This window comes from Schistocerca nitens, chromosome 5 (genome assembly GCF_023898315.1).
Source record: "Schistocerca nitens isolate TAMUIC-IGC-003100 chromosome 5, iqSchNite1.1, whole genome shotgun sequence".
Classification (NCBI taxonomy): Eukaryota; Metazoa; Arthropoda; class Insecta; order Orthoptera; family Acrididae; genus Schistocerca; species Schistocerca nitens.
In genome coordinates this window covers 511549554-511567487 of record NC_064618.1, presented here as the reverse complement: position 1 = coordinate 511567487, position 17934 = coordinate 511549554, and the positions used below count along the sequence as shown (strand labels likewise).

General features: G+C 43.4%; 1 protein-coding gene across 1 annotated transcript in view; it reads right to left on the bottom strand.

The window, feature by feature from the left end:
- LOC126259282 (kynurenine 3-monooxygenase-like) overlaps nt 1-14629 on the bottom strand; it is a 167710-nt gene extending 153081 nt beyond the window's left edge. Inside the window, exon 1 of the mRNA XM_049955929.1 lies at nt 14478-14629. Coding sequence (XP_049811886.1) covers nt 14478-14585 — 108 coding nt within the window. The 5' untranslated portion in view covers nt 14586-14629. The remainder of the gene's footprint in view (nt 1-14477) is intronic.
- Between the last annotated feature and the right edge of the window lie 3305 nt (nt 14630-17934).

The window sequence follows — 17934 nt, the reverse complement described above, 5'->3', positions numbered from 1 at the left end:
CCGTTTGTGCCAGTGCGTTGAAATCGCCTGCACATACCGTGAGAATTTTTTGAGTATCTGACGGCAACCGAGACAACCATATATTTCGTAGCACATCATCAGTTACAGTGTTACTTGCCAGTGTGCGCAAACGTCGTAAGAGTTGCGATGGAGTGCGATCTCCGAGTTCTTCAGTGCGCAGTAGCTTCTCTAGCCGTTTTGCCTCTGATTGCGACAAATGCATTATTAATGCGTTTTTAATGGATGCATAACGAGCGGTATCCAGTGGTGCGGCTAGGATATCTTGTACTTCTGCTGCTAGATCTTCTGTAAGTGCTGCAACCACATAGCTGTACTTAGTTTCGTCCGCCGATATTTGTGCGAGGACGAATTGGCTTTCTAACTGGGCAAACCAGAATAGAGGATTATGTAACCAGATTGGTGGAAGTTTTATCGTCACCCTGTTAATTGCACTGCTGGCTTCAGGTTGAATTGAGACTGGCGAATCGGTCATTATGGTGCTGAAACGAGCGCGACGCGGCTGGCGCGGAAGTTACAAACGTGAACGTTGCGGAACTTCGTTAAACGCTGAAGCCGACGCGGATGTTAACGTAGTTCGTCGGGGTCACCAAATGTGGGTGTTGGAGAAAACAATTCCTTTATTCCCACATATATTTAGCAATAACTTAACACTACACACATGAATGAATTGTGTAGATATGAACAGCACGGAATAACTAACAAAAGTTAAGTCAAAGAATAACTATATCACTGCACGTAAATTAACACTTCACGGAATGTTTATGAAGCACTGTACACTTGCAGGGATCGATTGTCAGAAATAGGTCACTACAGAACTAAACTGACATACGACTATGTTAACGATTAATTTGTTCGCAATTTTTAATATTTAATGCATCCGTAAAATGAATCAACACTGATCACTTCCATTTCTATTTGGTGCATAAACTTGTAACGATTTTAATTTTTATGACTTCTCTATTTTGTTTTATATGGGTTTCTATTGTAGAGCTTGGGATAATAACGTATTCTGACGGACTTCAAGCCGTCATGTCTTTGTAAACCCGTGTCAGTAATAGCATTAGTCGACGCCGAATAGAGTTGTTAGTTTTGAGAAGGTTGTGTGCAACATGCTGACGTATGGACCCTTTATGTAAAGCTTTTCGGTAGGTAACCTAAGTCGAATTGGAGGCTTGGAGCTTCTCCTTTGCCGTATGGATGTTATTGTCCACGCTGAAATGTTTAAAGATGGTGCATGAATACTCCTTAACTGGTAGCAGTATTAACAAAGGATATTGTGGCACAGATGGAATTTTATTTATTGCATTTAATAACAAATGCGGATACGCCACTACGTGGATAAGCTTATGAGTGATGTAGTAGGCTTCACACATTTATTAAAGCGATCACGTTTAAGCATTTGCATTCAGTAGAGGAAGCGTCCATTTCCATGTCCTTAGCCCACACTTAGCCCTTTCGGCGGGCACTTGACGTGGCTGATTACAGACCGTAGTTGGTATGATGGATCTCGCACGAACATCTGCTCTGCCAGAAACACGACCAATTTTCCTGGTCATTGTCCACTATAATCTCAGCTATTTAGAATAATTTATCAATATATTATCCTCTACTGGAACAAATAAACGGGCAAAAACCTATAAGTGATTCCTGTGATTCGATCGGTATTACATTTCCCAACAGCATGTCCCAGTGTTATGCAATCGCGGGACTCAATGGCATGCGTCGTAACACAGTTTTCTCTAGGAAGGTGCAAGAGCGTCGCAAGTTCCCCGTATTCAGCTGCTGCCGTGTGTCGTCATATCTTTGATACCTAGAACTCACGCTTAAGATCTCGCTTTCGCTGACTGTATTCTGCTTTCGTCCATGTCTTCTTATTAGTCATTGACCACTGTCCTACAACAGCTCGTTACAGCGAGTAGTTTGTGAAATTAGTTTATTGGTACGTCCCATACGTGCTTTTACTTGTTGTGCAATCCTTGAGAATGGCAGCCAGCGTTTTTCTGTGTTTTTGCAGCTTAACGTAATGGTTTCCTTTCATATCGTTGGACAGCCTGTGTCAGGAGGAATGTTTCAAAATGACAAGTATGTTCTCTGCTACAAGAGCAACTACACACTTCCGCCAGCTTACACAAGAACTAGGCTGGACGCTTATGACGTAAGACTATTGCTCTCGGATGTTGATTCTAAACTTGCAACTCATTAAACCGGTTCGCAGTGAGATCTTTGCCAAGATCTCTCCAACAGCACTGTGCTTAGCCGTTTGTTCGCCAAACCATCTCAGTAACTATTCTTTAGAATATATCTTTGGGCTGTTATAAAAATTATTACTAAACAAGGCTTTCTGAGCCATTGCTAAACAAGTCTTTCTGAGCCATTTCGAGAACACTGAAGACTATAAAATCTCAAATATGCATGAAATGCCCACTAGCAGTTACACACCGCACTGCATTAGAGTATTACGTAACATGTGTCGCTTTTGCTGGAAGATTTTGTGTTTTAAAGTTCTAATGTTAAGTGGTGACACACCATGCTGGAACTATGACTACAGGTAGCAAGAAGACAACTAGGACATTTGTCAAAGGTGAATAGTTCCTAAAACTGAATTGCAGCCGCTTCGAGAACTCTAGCGACTTCCTTAAAGTTTCAAGCTACTGAGGAAATGAGTAGTTTAATTTAGTGATGTGAGTGAATCTTTATGTGAAACAAGCACTGACGCAGAGGTCCACACCTGAGGCCAAACAATGTTTTCAAATTAGTTTGCTATTTACCGAAATATGTATGGACACAGCTTTCGTTAGTGATACTGCGCAATGTCCAGGAAACAGGTGACGTTTCTGCTTTATAAGTCTCTCAGATACAGGTGTTAGACAAAAACATGGAAACACCATAAACTCAAACATTACCATGCCTAGCGCGGTTAAGGAAAATCGTTGGCATTCAAAACAGATTCCACTCGTCTCAGAATGGATAAATACAGATCCTATATGGTTTTCAAGGTAATCTTACAGCATTCTTCCTGTAAAACAGTGGCAAGTTCAGGGAACGAGGTGGTTAGGGATCACATACACTTCTCTCCAAAGTACGCGACAAAGGCTGGTGACTATGTGGCTAGGGTAGATGCGATAGTTCATCCTCGTGCTAACAAGACCATTCCTGGACGGTGCGAGCTGTGTGAACAGGAGCCCCGTCGTCTTGGAACACAGCATCAGCATTGCAAAACTAAGATTTTACCATGAGATGGACCTGATCAGCCAAAATGGTCAAAAATGTTCAAATGCGTATGAATTCCTAAGGGGCCAAACCGCTGAGGTCATGCGTCTCTAGCCTTACCCACTACTTAAACTAACTTATGCTAAGAACAACGCACAAACCCATGCCCGAGGGTGAACTGGAACGTTCGGTGGGAGGAGCCGCGCAATCCGTGACACGGCGCCTCAATCCGCGCGGCTACTTCACGCGCCAAAATGGTCACATAATCCTTGGGAGTAATTCAACCTTGCGGGGTAACCACAGGGCCCATCGATTACCACGGCATGGCTGCCCAAATCATCACCGAACCCTCCCCATGTTTCACTCTTCGGACTTAAACTCGGCCAGAAATTGGAAACAGTGTGAAACAGGATTCATCCGACTTTCTTCCATAGCTCCACAGTCCAGGTTTTATGGCTTCGACGCCAAGTTTTCCTGTCACGGGCATTTGGATCACTGATGCTTTGGAATTCAGCTCGCCCTGCAATTACCTGCCCACGGAGCTCCCTTAGTGTTGTTTTGGTGCTGATAGGATTCGCGAGTGCAACATTAAGTTCTGCAGTGACTTTTGCAGCTGTCGTCGTCTTATTTTTTATCACAGTCCTCCTCAATGACCACTCAACATGCACTTTTCTCCGTGTTGTGACTTCGCGGGTGATGTTTTTCTGCTTCCCCTGTGTGCAGCATAAATCTTCGATAGGGTGGCTCTCGAAACATCAAACATTTTACCTATCTTGGCTACTGGATGACCCATCTTACGTGCAACAATACTTAGCCCACGCACTACTTCACTTAACTCCGACGTAGTGCTGTCACAACCACACAGAACACTGTTCTCACGATGACTGACACTTGCAACGTTTTGAGGACATTTCACAGGTGCCGTTCGTGGTCAAATTCAGCAGCACAACCTGTAGGCTTGGTTTGCATCTGCATTTATGTTCAAGCACGCGTTTCTGGCGTTGTTTGCATATTTTTGTCCAACCCTTGTATTACATACATGTGTTCAAAACTATTGTGTTTGTAATCACTTGTCTTTTCAGTTCAGAAGTGAGCAAAATGCCTAAACAATATTTTTCATAATAGTAACAACTATTTTGTGCCACATCACTTACGGTACATTATCAGTTGTTTGCAGTTATTAGTCTTCAATAGAGAAATAATAAAAAGTCAGAAGACTGATTTTAAATAGCTCTCCACACCTATCTCCCACGTGCAAGGCTCTTCGTCTCTGAATTACTGCAACCTACATCCATTTGCAGCTGCTTGTTGTAGTCAAGACTCAGTCTCCCTCTACAATTTTCTCCCGCCGTCTTTCTCTCCATTAACAAAGTAACTATTCTTTGACATTTCAGGGTTTGTCTTATCAACTGATCCCTGCTTTTTGTGAAGACATTCCGTATAGTTCTTTCTTCTTTGTCAATCAATTATACATTCTACACATCTAATCATCACAATTCTTCTCTATCAGCACATTTTAAAATCTTCGATCCTCTTCTTGTCTGCATTGTTTATAGACCATTTTTTTCTTCCATATAACGCTAATTCTTAAATTTACATTCCTTATTAACTCATATCCGTTTTTCAGAAAACCTTTTCTAACTATTGTCTGTCTATGATGAAATAAAACTAAGTTGGAGAGGAAATGCACAGTGAGAAGTTTAATACGCTGCCATGGCTCTTTATCTAATTAGAATATCGAAGTTTAATAATTAGTTTTCTGCTTTCACGCTGGTGCAAGTAATTTGTCAGTTATTTTTGTTAACTTTCAAATAATTTTTGTTATAATGCGTACGTTTCTCACGTGCGTTGTCTGTATCAGGCATAGTTGGCCGGAGAAAGTTAGTAAAAATCTAACGATTGCCAGTGGTAAAGACGAAAAACCGGGTAAAAAAACGTAGAAGCTGTAACGAATTATATACGTTGCAAGAATACAACTGCTGATGTATCACTTCCCCAGTGCGAACATCTGAACTAGATGCACAGTAAGTCGATGTGGTGGATACAGACATATCTGTCGCCTACCAGGTTTGAAATTCGTGAAAAGATTGAGCCACATGTTTCCTGAGGTCCGATTCATATCGTTAATCGATGTGGAAGCGATACTTCAATTTTACTGATGGGAAATCGAGCAGGTAACGTCAGCAGGAGGGAAAGGTGACTACGAAATTAATAACTACAAAGCATATATAATACTAAGAGTTTATTCCAAATAAAATACACTCTGTCCTACACTGAGGTGTCTTGAGATGAAATGTCAAGTCTGAAAGTAGAGACGATCACAGTCTATGACTTTTCTGCCGACTCAGAGCAAAATTCTAAGTCTGTCTGCTCAATAGATTGTTCAGGTAAACATTTAAGTTCCTGGAAGACGTTGCAATCGGAACAGTCACTGCCTCCCAAATTCTGCGTAAAAAGTGACAATAACTGATTTCAAGACAACTCTGTCCTACGGTTTTGATACCATACTCGCAGACTCTGTTTTCCTTGTAGAGGCAGAAGGATTTTTTCGATGGGCAGTTGATGACATCTGTGACGTTTCCTCACGTAGTGCCATCTTTTCTCTCTCTGTTTTTCTGAAAAGTGCTGCTTCAATGATTTTAACGATCGTTTACTTTATGATTTATGCTCTGACTTCTGACCAGTGTAAGGTGTAAATCATTGGCTGTTTTGGCAGTTCCCTGTACACAGTGACAATATATTTCCTTATTTTATGTTTGAGTAGTTGACCTTCAACTTTCATGACACAGAGTACGTATCCCCGTTGTAATAGGAATCTACTTGTGTCTTATGTTTGGACAGCTGGTCCCCAACAATCGTAACATGAAACAAGTGTGGCCGCTTCTGTAAGCATTTAGTTTCCTGTTTTACGTTTGACAAGTGTTCTTCAAGTGCGAGAACATAGCACAGTCACAGCAGCAAACTATATGAGAGCTCCTCTTGTTAATAAGACTGAATTTCTTTCACTTACTGCAGACATTATGGCTGACGCTGCACTTAACGCACCAGTTTTGCCTCACCAACCCTGCGTTTCTGGCAATTTTTCAGACTTGGCTTTCTCATTTGTACATACGACAATAATGTTTATAAGATAATGAACATTCCACATATTGTAGGACTTCTCTGTGTATATAGAGCGATGCCTTTTGTAATTTTGATGGCAATGATGGTTTTAATTTGGGCCACGCCCAGGTCATTATCAGCCACATAAAAACTGTTACGTAAAAGTATGAAAATTGGTTCAAATCATTCTAGAAGCTTCCAAAGCGATAATCCGTTCTGGTAATAGAAGAAAGGACGATTACGCTTTAACGTCCCGTAGACATCGAGGTTATTAGATACAGAGCTCAAACTTGGATTGTCGCAAGGATGGGAAAGGCAATCAGCCGTGCCCTTGCGAAGGAGCCATCCTGACATTTGTCGCAGCGATTTGGGGAAATAACGGAAAATCTAAATCAGCATGGCCGGACGCAGACTTGAACCGTCTTCCTCCCGAACGCGAGTGCAGTGTGCTAACCACTCTGCCCGTTCTTGTAATGGCGATTCAAGTTCTCTGACGTGACGAACAGTGAGTGAATGAATGAGGTACTCTACTAAGGCCAAACTACTCAACTGGGTTGAGATATCGGTTCAGAAGTAGTGTTCCTCGAATTATTCCTGTAAAGCCTGTCGATCGTCATGGATTTAGGTGTCGATCATTCAAACCTTTCAACGAAATTTGTTTAAATGAGTTGTTTTTGTAACATATCAGTTTTTTGACAGTGAGTGTTTCGCACGGCAATTGTAGGTGATAAATGTGACAACACTGCCTCCACTTCTTTCGTCTCCACCTGCGTTTCACCGCCTTTAACGCTCGTGCCAAGCAACAGTCTTTGCTCCTGCGTGTGTTTGTGAAAAATAAGTGCAGGAAAATATGACGTTCGGTGACAGAATGTACTTGGAGCCTGTTCTTCTGTGACAGTCGGCTTAACCGCGCTCTCGGAATTTATGAACTTTTGGAAATGAATCGCTTCAAACTTACATTGTTACTGAGCATCCCGGGACTTATTTCAAGTAAATTAGCTATCAGCATGCCCACTTACAACCACTTGTAGCCTGCTTGAATCTTCTGAAGAATCCAATACGCTACAAAAACTGCTCCGAGGGACAACGTCTGCTAGAGATTCACAGAAAACAGGTAAGAGGAAATCCTGCGCACCGTTCATTAAGATAATCCATGAAAGGACTAGCTTAAGTAGCGCAGTCTCAGGTGACAAGGCATGAACAGTTATTCTGTTTATCATTTTTACCACTTTCTACGGAATCGCCGCTAAACTGAGGAACTTTTATAAGAGTTTAGTACAGTGAGAGAATTTTGCATGGGAAACACCGTGGTTTGTGTTCACGGCAACATGAAGGAATGGGTCCAATACATAGTAGGAAAGTACCAAAGAACCACCTCCAGTCTGAAATACAAACTACGAATTAAACGAATCATTGATCCGTTGGTGCATTTGATGTTTTTGCATCACTTAAAGAAGGAAAAAGTTAGAGAAAATCGCGACTCGGACCACAACATGCGCTTCCAGTCAGCTAGGACCACAATACGCGCTTCCAGTCAGCTACAGGCCAAGTTCTGTACTGTTTGGCCTATTGGGGGCGTGCACATTTGTCTGCCGCCGTTTGCAATGACCTTCTGCGAGGCACTCGGCTGTAAATGTCCACTGCTTGCAGTTCCCTGCGCAATGCTCGCTCGGAAACTGGGCTGAGACGGATCTGCATCCGCAGACAAGAGCAGTCCGTGCTGGGTTTTAGACCGATTGTCACTGATAAGGTGTGACGCTCGACTGTAGTCCCTGTAGGTTACGATCTTTTTACATCCGTTCTTGTGTCGTGCTTTACGACTGTGTGTGGTAAACCATTCCTTGTACACACATTAGACAGTCCGTAGTGGTACAGTAACAAGTGAGCTAACTTCATAACTTCCAAAACTGACAGCTTTTTTTCTGTCGTTCTGTCAAGTCTCCACATCGAGCCATCTTACTGCGCTGATTGCGCAAAACTGACTGGCACATACACACTATTTAACTGCCACGACTTTAGTCAGCGATGGAGAGTTCAAATGGTTCAAATGGCTCTGAGCACTATGTGACTTAACATCTATGGTCATCAGTCCCCTAGAACTTAGAACTACATAAACCTAACTAACCTAAGGACATCACACAACACCCAATCATCACGATGGAGGGTCAAATGAGCGCCAGGTACCAATTGTACAACATTTACAGCGTTCCAAAGTGACAAGAGCGCTCGTTTACGGCGGTGACTAGTATTTAATCCGCTCGACAGGGGTCATCCTCTGCAACTCTCTGTTACGGTAGCTGTTTGCTAGGTCCAGAAACAAGCTCTCTGAGAACCCGCGACCCTTTACTATACATGCATAAGACCACGCTGACTGGAACACACTTCTGCTATTTTAAAGTTATCAGAGATAAAATACAGGAAATAGAAGATTATCCATAGCTTGTACGGAACTGCAGTTCTGAGAGTTTAAGGACATCACAGAGAGGCAGTAATTGAGAAGGAGTCAGGAATGGTTGTACCTTATGATCTGTACACTGAGCAAGCAGTAAAGGAAACGAAGGAGACGTTTGGAAAGGGAAATTTCTGCGAAAGCAAATAAAAATTGTATACTTTTCCGATGACATTGCAATCCTATCAGACACGACAAAGGAACGGGAAGACCTGCAAAACGAAATGGACATTGTCTTGAAAACAGTTTATAAGAAGTAGGACGTTCCGAAGGTAAGTTCGGTCATTGTTTCTTAACAGAAACTTTATCGCCGAGATCAAATACACCGTGGCATCATGTACTATTTTCGGCATAGTCGCCACCGACATTCAGACATTTCTCGTAGCGTGCAATCTGTTTGAACCTACCACTCTGGTACAATGCGCTGCCCTGCGAGGCAAGAAATTGCACAGTACTGCCTTGGAAGTGACGTCCCGAGAGTTCAGCTTTTAGTGCAGGGAACCAAATGAAAGTCCGATTGGGCAATATCGGGACTGTATGCCGGGTGATCCACACAGAATCAGATTCGTCGCTTCTGATGGGAGATACTGGATCTTCAGTCTGCAGCCCCAATCCCGCCAATCTTTCACCTGTGTTCCCTGCATTGAATGACTCACTCTCGGCACGTCACTTCCAAACGATCACTGTGGAGGAGCCGGCTGTGCGGCGATTCTTTGCATCGCAAGGGACCGAATTTTACCAGAGTGGTTTTTACAGACTCATTGCACTCTGTGACAAATGTCTCAATATCGGTGGCGAGTATGTCGAAAAATAGTGCAAGATGCCACACTATATCTGTTTTTGGCAATAAAGTTTCTGTTTGAGAAACAATGATGAAACTTTCTAAACGTTTCTCGTATGAATAAAAGTAATGGATAATGGATGATACTCGAAGTAAATCATGTGATTCAGATGAAATTAGACTGGGAAATAAGATATGAAAGTTAGTAGACAAGTTCTGTTATTTGGACTGCAGACTTGGTGCCGATGGCAGAAGGGAAGACGATATAAAATGAAGACTGGCAATAGCAAGGAAAGGCTTTATATATATATATATATATATATATATATATATATATATATATATATATATAGTACCCACTATATATATATAGTACCCACAGCCATTTTGCATGAGATGTAGAAATCATTTCGTCATTCACCGCGAAAATAAGGTGAGTTGCCCCCTCCCACCATTTCCCCCTTCTAGTTCAGCTCTATGGCAAGTTTTTGCTTATATGGACGTGAAACATGGACGATAAACAGTACAGTCAACAATAAAACAGAAAATTGCGAAATGCGCTTTTACATAAGAATACTGGTAGTTAGAATGATACCTCGGACAACCAATGGAAAGATACTGAATCGATTTGGGAGAGAAGATCTTTGTAGGTATTTATGACACAACTTAATTTAATGAAAAGATAATCTGATTGCAAATAGTCTGATGCATCAAAGAATAGTTAATATGGTTATCATGGGAGAATGGGAAGGGGGGTGGGATAAGTAATGTACAGACAGATCAAGGATCGACTACAGTCGAATCAATATAGAGCACAATAGTTATGCAGAGTTGAATGGGTTTTCACAGGATAGACTACAATGGAGAACTTTTCAAACTAGTCTTCGGACCAAAGAATATGACAATAAGCTCACTACTTGCAGCACGGCACATAAGGAAGACAACTGAGTCATTCGTCGAAATATTAAAGTCAGTACGTAAAAATGTATTCAGCTCGATAGAAAAACCAAAAACATACGATTTGGGGAGAAGAGGAGTTTGTGGCACAACTTGACTAGAAGAAGGGATCGGTTGGTAGGACATGTTCTGAGGCATCAAGGGATCACCAATTTAGTATTGGAGGGCAGCGTGGAGAGCAAAAATCGTAAAGGGAGACCAAAAGATTAATACACTAAGCAGATTCAGAAGGATGTAGGCTGCAGTACGTACTGGGAGATGAAGCAGCTTGCACAGGATAGAGTAACATGGAGAGCTGCATCAAACCAGTCTTAGGGCTGAAGACCACAACAACAACAACTGACATGTCATTGCTTATTCCGGCACGCTAAAACAGTGCATGGTGGTTGACTAGTAACATGTGATACGAGACTGTCGGATGACCCTCTAGGAATGCCCAAGAATAAATGTGGGTGTCGTTTTCTTATTATAAGCTTTGCTTTGATATAAAATTGTTCTTTAATCCACAATAAAATTGAACAGTAAATCATGGGATTACTTCAAAGCGATAGTTGAGCCGCTCACTCTGATACACATTAAAACCTCCACCATGTTAATTTAGACAAGGGTTATAACACCATACTATATTTTAGAACGAACACCGGAAATTGTCACAGTCTTCCTTCAACTAGAGCGGGTGCCATTAGCTCTGATCGATGAGAGTGAAGGAGAAAAATGGCTGTCCTTTGCGGGAGGATCCACACCGGTATTCATCCCAGGTAAACAATGGAAATGTAAATCGTGGAGGAAGGAGGGAATTTTAAGGCGTATGACCAATAGTGAAGGGGCTCTGCTATTTCAGAATTAAGGTTTACTCAAGACCAAGTGCGACGCCAGAATGAAACATACACGCTGTGAAAGCTTCCCTCAACTAAAGATCGCTACTGGCTTCAAATATTGAACGGTAACTGAGAAAACGCTACATTAATGGAAGTGAAAAGTGGGATGGCGAAAAACTAGAAAAAACGGAACTAAAAGCATTTGAAATGTGGTACAGCAGAAAAAATGTTAAACATTAAGTGGATAGACAAATTACGAAAGGTAGAAGTACCCGAATCAGTAGGCAAGTGAAGAAGTCTACGGAAATCATTTACCAGGGAAGACATAGGATAATGCAATTTGTGCCAAAGAGTGTAGGAAAAGTTAACTTGGAAAGAATAGTAGAAATAGGGATACATGTAAGAGTAGACGAAGGTTAGAATATGTAAACCCACTATTGCGGATGTAGGTTATGCAGTGACAAAAATAAGAAGAAGAAACAGGACAAGACGGACAACTTAATCAAGCCATTCGAAGGATTGATGATCAAAAGAAACAAGAGTTGGTAACCAACGACCACTAGACAACGAGTTACAGTGCCGTGTTACGGTGTCACTTTGCTTACAAGTCGCTATTCGTCTTGTATGTAACTTCGTCTTTACAGAAAATTTCCGGTTTGTTGCTAATTTAGAAATCTAAGTTGCCAGTAATGTTTTGTGAACTATAACAACCTCCAGAACAACAAAAAAGAAACTGATCAGTAGCGTCTACTCACTGTTGTTATCTTGTGCCTATCGTGTATCCAAAAGACAAACAGTACTGCTGCGCACGTTCAAGTATTGGGAACAGCCGCTGTGAGTGGTCGTCGGTATCGATTGGCTGACCTATTCTGAAAGGGGTGAATACATAAATACATCAAAGAGAGGTCGTCCGTGACGGACATATGAGCAGGACATAGGGGAAAAAATCTTCCAAAAAGCAGGACTACGCTCTCATATTTACATTTCCACTGATTACAGACAAGTGTTGGGATTTTTAGTTAACCGTGTGAAACCTAGCTCTGTCTGTTTGTCTACGTTACCTAGAAAGCAGTACACACTGGCACCCTAGTGATGCCGAGTTGCTTGAATTCCCAAAGACGTTCGATACAGTCCTGCACTACCACATAATGAAAAGGTACAAGCACACGTAATATGAGACCAGTTACGTGACTGCCGGCCGCTGGTGGCCGAGCGGTTCTGGAGCTACAGTCTGGAACCGCGCGACCGCTACGGTCGCAGGTTCGAATCCTGCCTCGGGCATGGATGTGTGTGTTGTCCTTAGGTTAGTTAGGTTTAAGTAGTTCAAAGTTCTAGGGGACTTATGGCCTCAGCAGTTCAGTCCCATAGTGCTCAGAGCCATTTTTTGAGATACGTGACTGGATTCATGAGTTTCTAGCAAACGGAACATAGTCATTCTTTACGGAGAGGAACCTTCAGACGTAAAAGTAACTTAGGGAGTCCCCAAAGGGAGTCTTTAGGACCATTAGTTTCACGGTATTGTGCTACAAATTCAAATGGTTCAAATGGCTCTGAGCACTATGGGACTTAACATCTGAGGTCATCAGTCCCCTAGAACTTAGAACTACTTAAACCTAACTAACCTAAGGACATCACACACATCCATGCCCGAGGCAGGATTCGAACCTGCGACCGTAGCAGTCGCACGGTTCCGGACTGAAGCGCCTAGAACCGCTCGGCCACCACGGCCGGCCTACTGTGCTACAGAAATGACCTAGTGGATAACGTCGGATGCTCGATAAGGGTTTTAGCGGATGATGGTGTTCCACACAGAAAAGTCGGAACACTTAAAAATTGTTGGGAATATCAGAACGACCTGGAAACGATCAACGCTTTGAGGAACGATTGGCAGTTGACACTCAGCATAAACAAATCTAAGGCGTCGTGCATAAATAATCAGAAAGATCCACGATTTCCTACCGATCACTGGAAGCAGTCAAATACAGAAAATATTTAGGAGTAGGCATTCGGAATGACGGTGTGGTTAACCATTACAGTTTCGAGAGACTACGTTCCTTGAAGAGTCAAAACCAATATACAGCTTCCACCTACGTATAGCTCTCGAAAAGACCATGTAGGTAACCATTCGCGACTGGAATAGGAGAAGAGGGTGGTGGTACAGAAAGTAGCCTCCGCCACACACCGTAAACTGGCGTGGAAAGTACAGACGCAGATGTAGGACTGGAAGGCAGGTGGCCTTCAAAATGTTTGCACAACTGTACAAATCCAGTAGAAGTACCTGATTTAAATACGGCCTCATTGGAACATTACGTAACGAGATATATACGTGCGCGCCCATACACTCACACTCATGCTCATTCAGTCACCAATGCACACAAGCGAGCGTGCACACACACATACGCCAACATGTTTGCGCACGCGCCCTTCTCTCTCTCTTTCACACACACACACACACACACATGCGCGCGCGGGCGGACGCGTGCACACAAGGGAATGGGCGCGCACATACGCGCTTGGGCGGATTCGCGAACTCACACGAAACTATGCACAAGCATCGATTCGCGCACTCACCGAAAGTATGCATGCACGCGAGCGCACGCCCACGCCCGCGCACCCACACTCAGGCTGCGCGCGCTCGCGCGTACTCGTGCACACGCACACGGACGCTGTTGCGCGTGTGCCTGCACGCGCACACACACACACACACACACACACACACACACACACATAAATGCTCACGCACACACACGAACGTAAGGAATAGATATATTTACTCATTTGACTGTAAAGCAGATGTAGGGGATGGCAGAAACACAATAGGGAACGCGGCACACGGCTAAACCGAAGGGCAACGGCCAGGACGTTACGTAACTGGAAAGGCGGCGGCTTTAGTCGGCTGAGCTGGCGGCGCCTACCGCGGTGCTTCTAATGCGCGACTCACTGCGTGTGGGGGTCCTAGCAGGACGAACGACTGGCAGAATTCGGCAAGAAGCTATAACACGATTGGCAAAAGACACCACACGCGAAACACAAGAACAGGAGTCGCGCACAGTAACCTGAGACTGACCAGGTCCCCCTCACTTCCCCCCCCCCCCCCCCCCCCGCTGATTGCCACCCTTTCCAGCACTGCGGTACTCACGAGTCCTCCTCCGACGACAGCGACGCCCTCCGCTTGCTGCTGCTGCTGCTGCTGCTGCGTCATAGCTGCTGGTGCTTCCGCGGCCGGAGGGAAACTGCGGTCCTGCATAAGACGGCAGGTGGCGTCCCGCTGCCCTCGAGACTACGTTCGGTGGCTGCCGCCGCAGCAGCAGCGGTCGCGGGAACCCGGCCGCGCCCCTTCTCTCGCTCCAAGCTGGCCCGACCCGATAGGCAGCACGTACCAGTTACCCATGCCGAGGTTCGTTACTGACCTTCACGCATGCTCTGACGGCGCGTATGTCCAAAGTACTTGCAGAAGCAACTAAAAACGCATGCCAGTTTTAAAAGAACACAAAACCCCCAACACCGGCTATGTTTCATCTACATCTACATCTACATACATACTCCGCAATCCCCCACACGGTGCGTGGCGGAGGGTACCTCGTACCACAACTAGCATCTTCTCTCCCTGTTCCACTCCCAAACAGAACGAGGGAAAAATGACTGCCTATATGCCTCTGTACGAGCACTAATCTCTCTTATCTTATTTTTGTGGTCTTTACGCGAAATATAAGTTGGCGGCAGTAAAATTGTACTGCAGTCAGCCTCAAATGCTGGTTCTCTAAATTTCCTCAGTAGCGATTCACGAAAAGAACGCCTCCTTTCCTCCAGAGACTCCCACCCGAGTTCCTGAAGCATTTCTGTAACACTCGCGTGATGATCAAACCTACCAGTAACAAATCTAGCAGCTCGCCTCTGAATTTGCTTCTATATCCTCCCTCAATCCGACCTGATAGGGATCCCAAACGCTCGAGCAGTACTCAAGAATAGGTCGTATTAGTGTTTTATAAGCGGTCTCCTTTACAGATGAACCACATCTTTCCAAAATTCTACCAGTGAACAAGACGACTATCCGCCTTCCCCACAACTGTCATTACATGCTTGTCCCACTTCATGTCGCTCTGCAATATTACGTCCAAATATTAAATCGACGTGACTGTGTCAAGCGCTCCACTACTAATGGAGTATTCAAATATTACGGGATTCTTTTTCTTATTCATCTGCATTAATTTAGCTGCCATTCTCTACACCAGTCACAAATCCTGTCCAAGTCATCTTGTATCCTCTACAGTCACTCAACGACGACACCTTCCCGTACACCACAGCATCATCAGCAAACAGCCGCACATTGCTATCCACCCTATCCAAAAGATCATTTATGTAGATTGAAAACAACAGCGCACCTTCCCTGGGGCACTCCAGATGGTACCCTCACCTCCGATGAACACTCACCATCGAGGACAACGTACTGGGTTCTATTACTTAAGAAGTCACTGAAGCTCGAAACTTGACGCGGACTTCAATGCGAAATGCTTTTAATAGCTTCCACAACGAATCTCTGTCCCGAAATCTAACAGAAGATCAAAAGAGATTCTGGACGTTTGTAAAGTACACCAGCGACAGGACGCAAGCAATACCTTCACTGCGCGATGTTACTGATGACGGTGCCACTGAAGCAGAGTTATTAAAAACGGTTTACCCAAATTCCTTCACCAAAGAATACGAACTGAATATTCCAGAATACGGACCAAGAGTAACTGCCAGTATGACTAATTTAGAAGTAGGTATCTCCGCTGTAGCGAAGCAGCTTAAATCACTTAACAAAGGCAAGGCCTCCGGTCCAGGTTCCTTTTAGAATATGCTGATATAATAGCTGCATACTTAGCAATCATACACAGCTGCTCGCTCGTCGAAAGTTCCATATCTAAAGACTGGAAAGTTGCACAAGTCACACCAATACCCAAGCAAGGATTTAGGAGCAATACGTTGAATTACTGATTCATATCACTAACGCCGATATGCAGTAGGACTTTGTAACATACAAGTATACTGTATATTGTCATACAAATACATCTACATCTACATGGATACTCTGCAAATAACATTTAAGTGCCTGGCAGAGGGTTCATCGAACCACCTTCACAATTCTCTGTTATTCCAATCTCGTATAGCGCGCGGAAAGAATGAACACCTATATCTTTCCGTACGAGCTCTGATTTCCCGTATTTTATCGTGGTGATCGTTCCACCCTATGTAGGTCGGTGTCAACAAAATATTTTCGCATTCGGAGGAGAAAGTTGGTGATTGGAATTTCGTGAGAAGATTCTGTCGCAACGAAAAACGCCTTTCTTTTAATGATTTCCAGCCCAAATCCTGTATAATTTCTGTGACACTCTCTCCCATATTTCGCGGTAATACAAAACGTGCTACCTTTCTTTGAACATTTTCGATGTACTCCGTCAGTCATACCTGGTAAAGATCCCACACCGCGCAGCAGTATTCTAAAAGAGGACGGACAAGCGTAGTGTAGGCAGTCTCCTTAGTAGGTCTGTTACATTTTCTAAGTGTCCTGCCAATAAAACGCAGTCTTTGGTTAGCCTTCCCCACAATATTTGCTATGTGTTCTTTCCAATTTAAGCTGTTCGTAATTCTAATACGTAGGTATTTAGTTGAATTTACGGCTTTTAGATTAGACTGATTTATCGTGTAACCGAAGTTCAACAAGTTCCTTTTAGCAGTCACGTGGATGACCTCACGCTTTTCGTTAGTAAATTGCCACTTTTCGCACCATTCAGATATTTTTTCTAAATCGTTTTGCAGTTTTTTTTTATCTTCTGATGACTTTATTAGTCGATAAACGACAGCGTCATCTGCAAACAACCGAAGACGGTTGCTCAGATTATCTCCCAAATCGTTTATATAGATAAGGAACAACAAAGGGCCTATAACACTTCCTTGGGGAACGCCAGAAATCACTTCTGTTTTACTCGATGACTTTCCGGCAATTACAACGAACTGTGACCTCTCTGACAGGAAATCGCAAATCCAGTCACATAACTGAGACGATATTCCATAAGCATGCAATTTTACTACGAGCCGCTTGTGTGGTACAGTGTCAAAAGCCTTTCGGAAATCCAGGAATACGGAATCGATCTGAAATCCCTTGTCAATAGCACTCAGCACTTCATGTGAATAAAGAGCTAGTTGTGTTTCACAGGAACGATGTTTTCTAAACTCATGTTGACTTTGTGTCAATAGGCCGTTTCCTTCGAGGTAATGCATAATGTTCGAACACAATATATGTTCTAAAATCCTGCTGCATATCGACGTTAACGATATGGGCCTGTAATTTAGTGGATTACTCCTACTACCTTTCTTGAATATTGGTGTGACCTGTGACTTTCCAGTCTTTGGGTAAGGATCTTTCGTCGAGTGAACGGTTGTATATGATTGTTAAGTGTGGAGCTAATGCATCAGCATACTCCGAAAGGAACCTAATTTGTATACAGTCTGGACCAGAAGACTTGCTTTTATTAAGTGATATGAGTTGCTTCACTAATCCGAGGATATTTACTTCTACGTTATTCATGTTGGCAGCTGTTCTCGATTCGGATTCT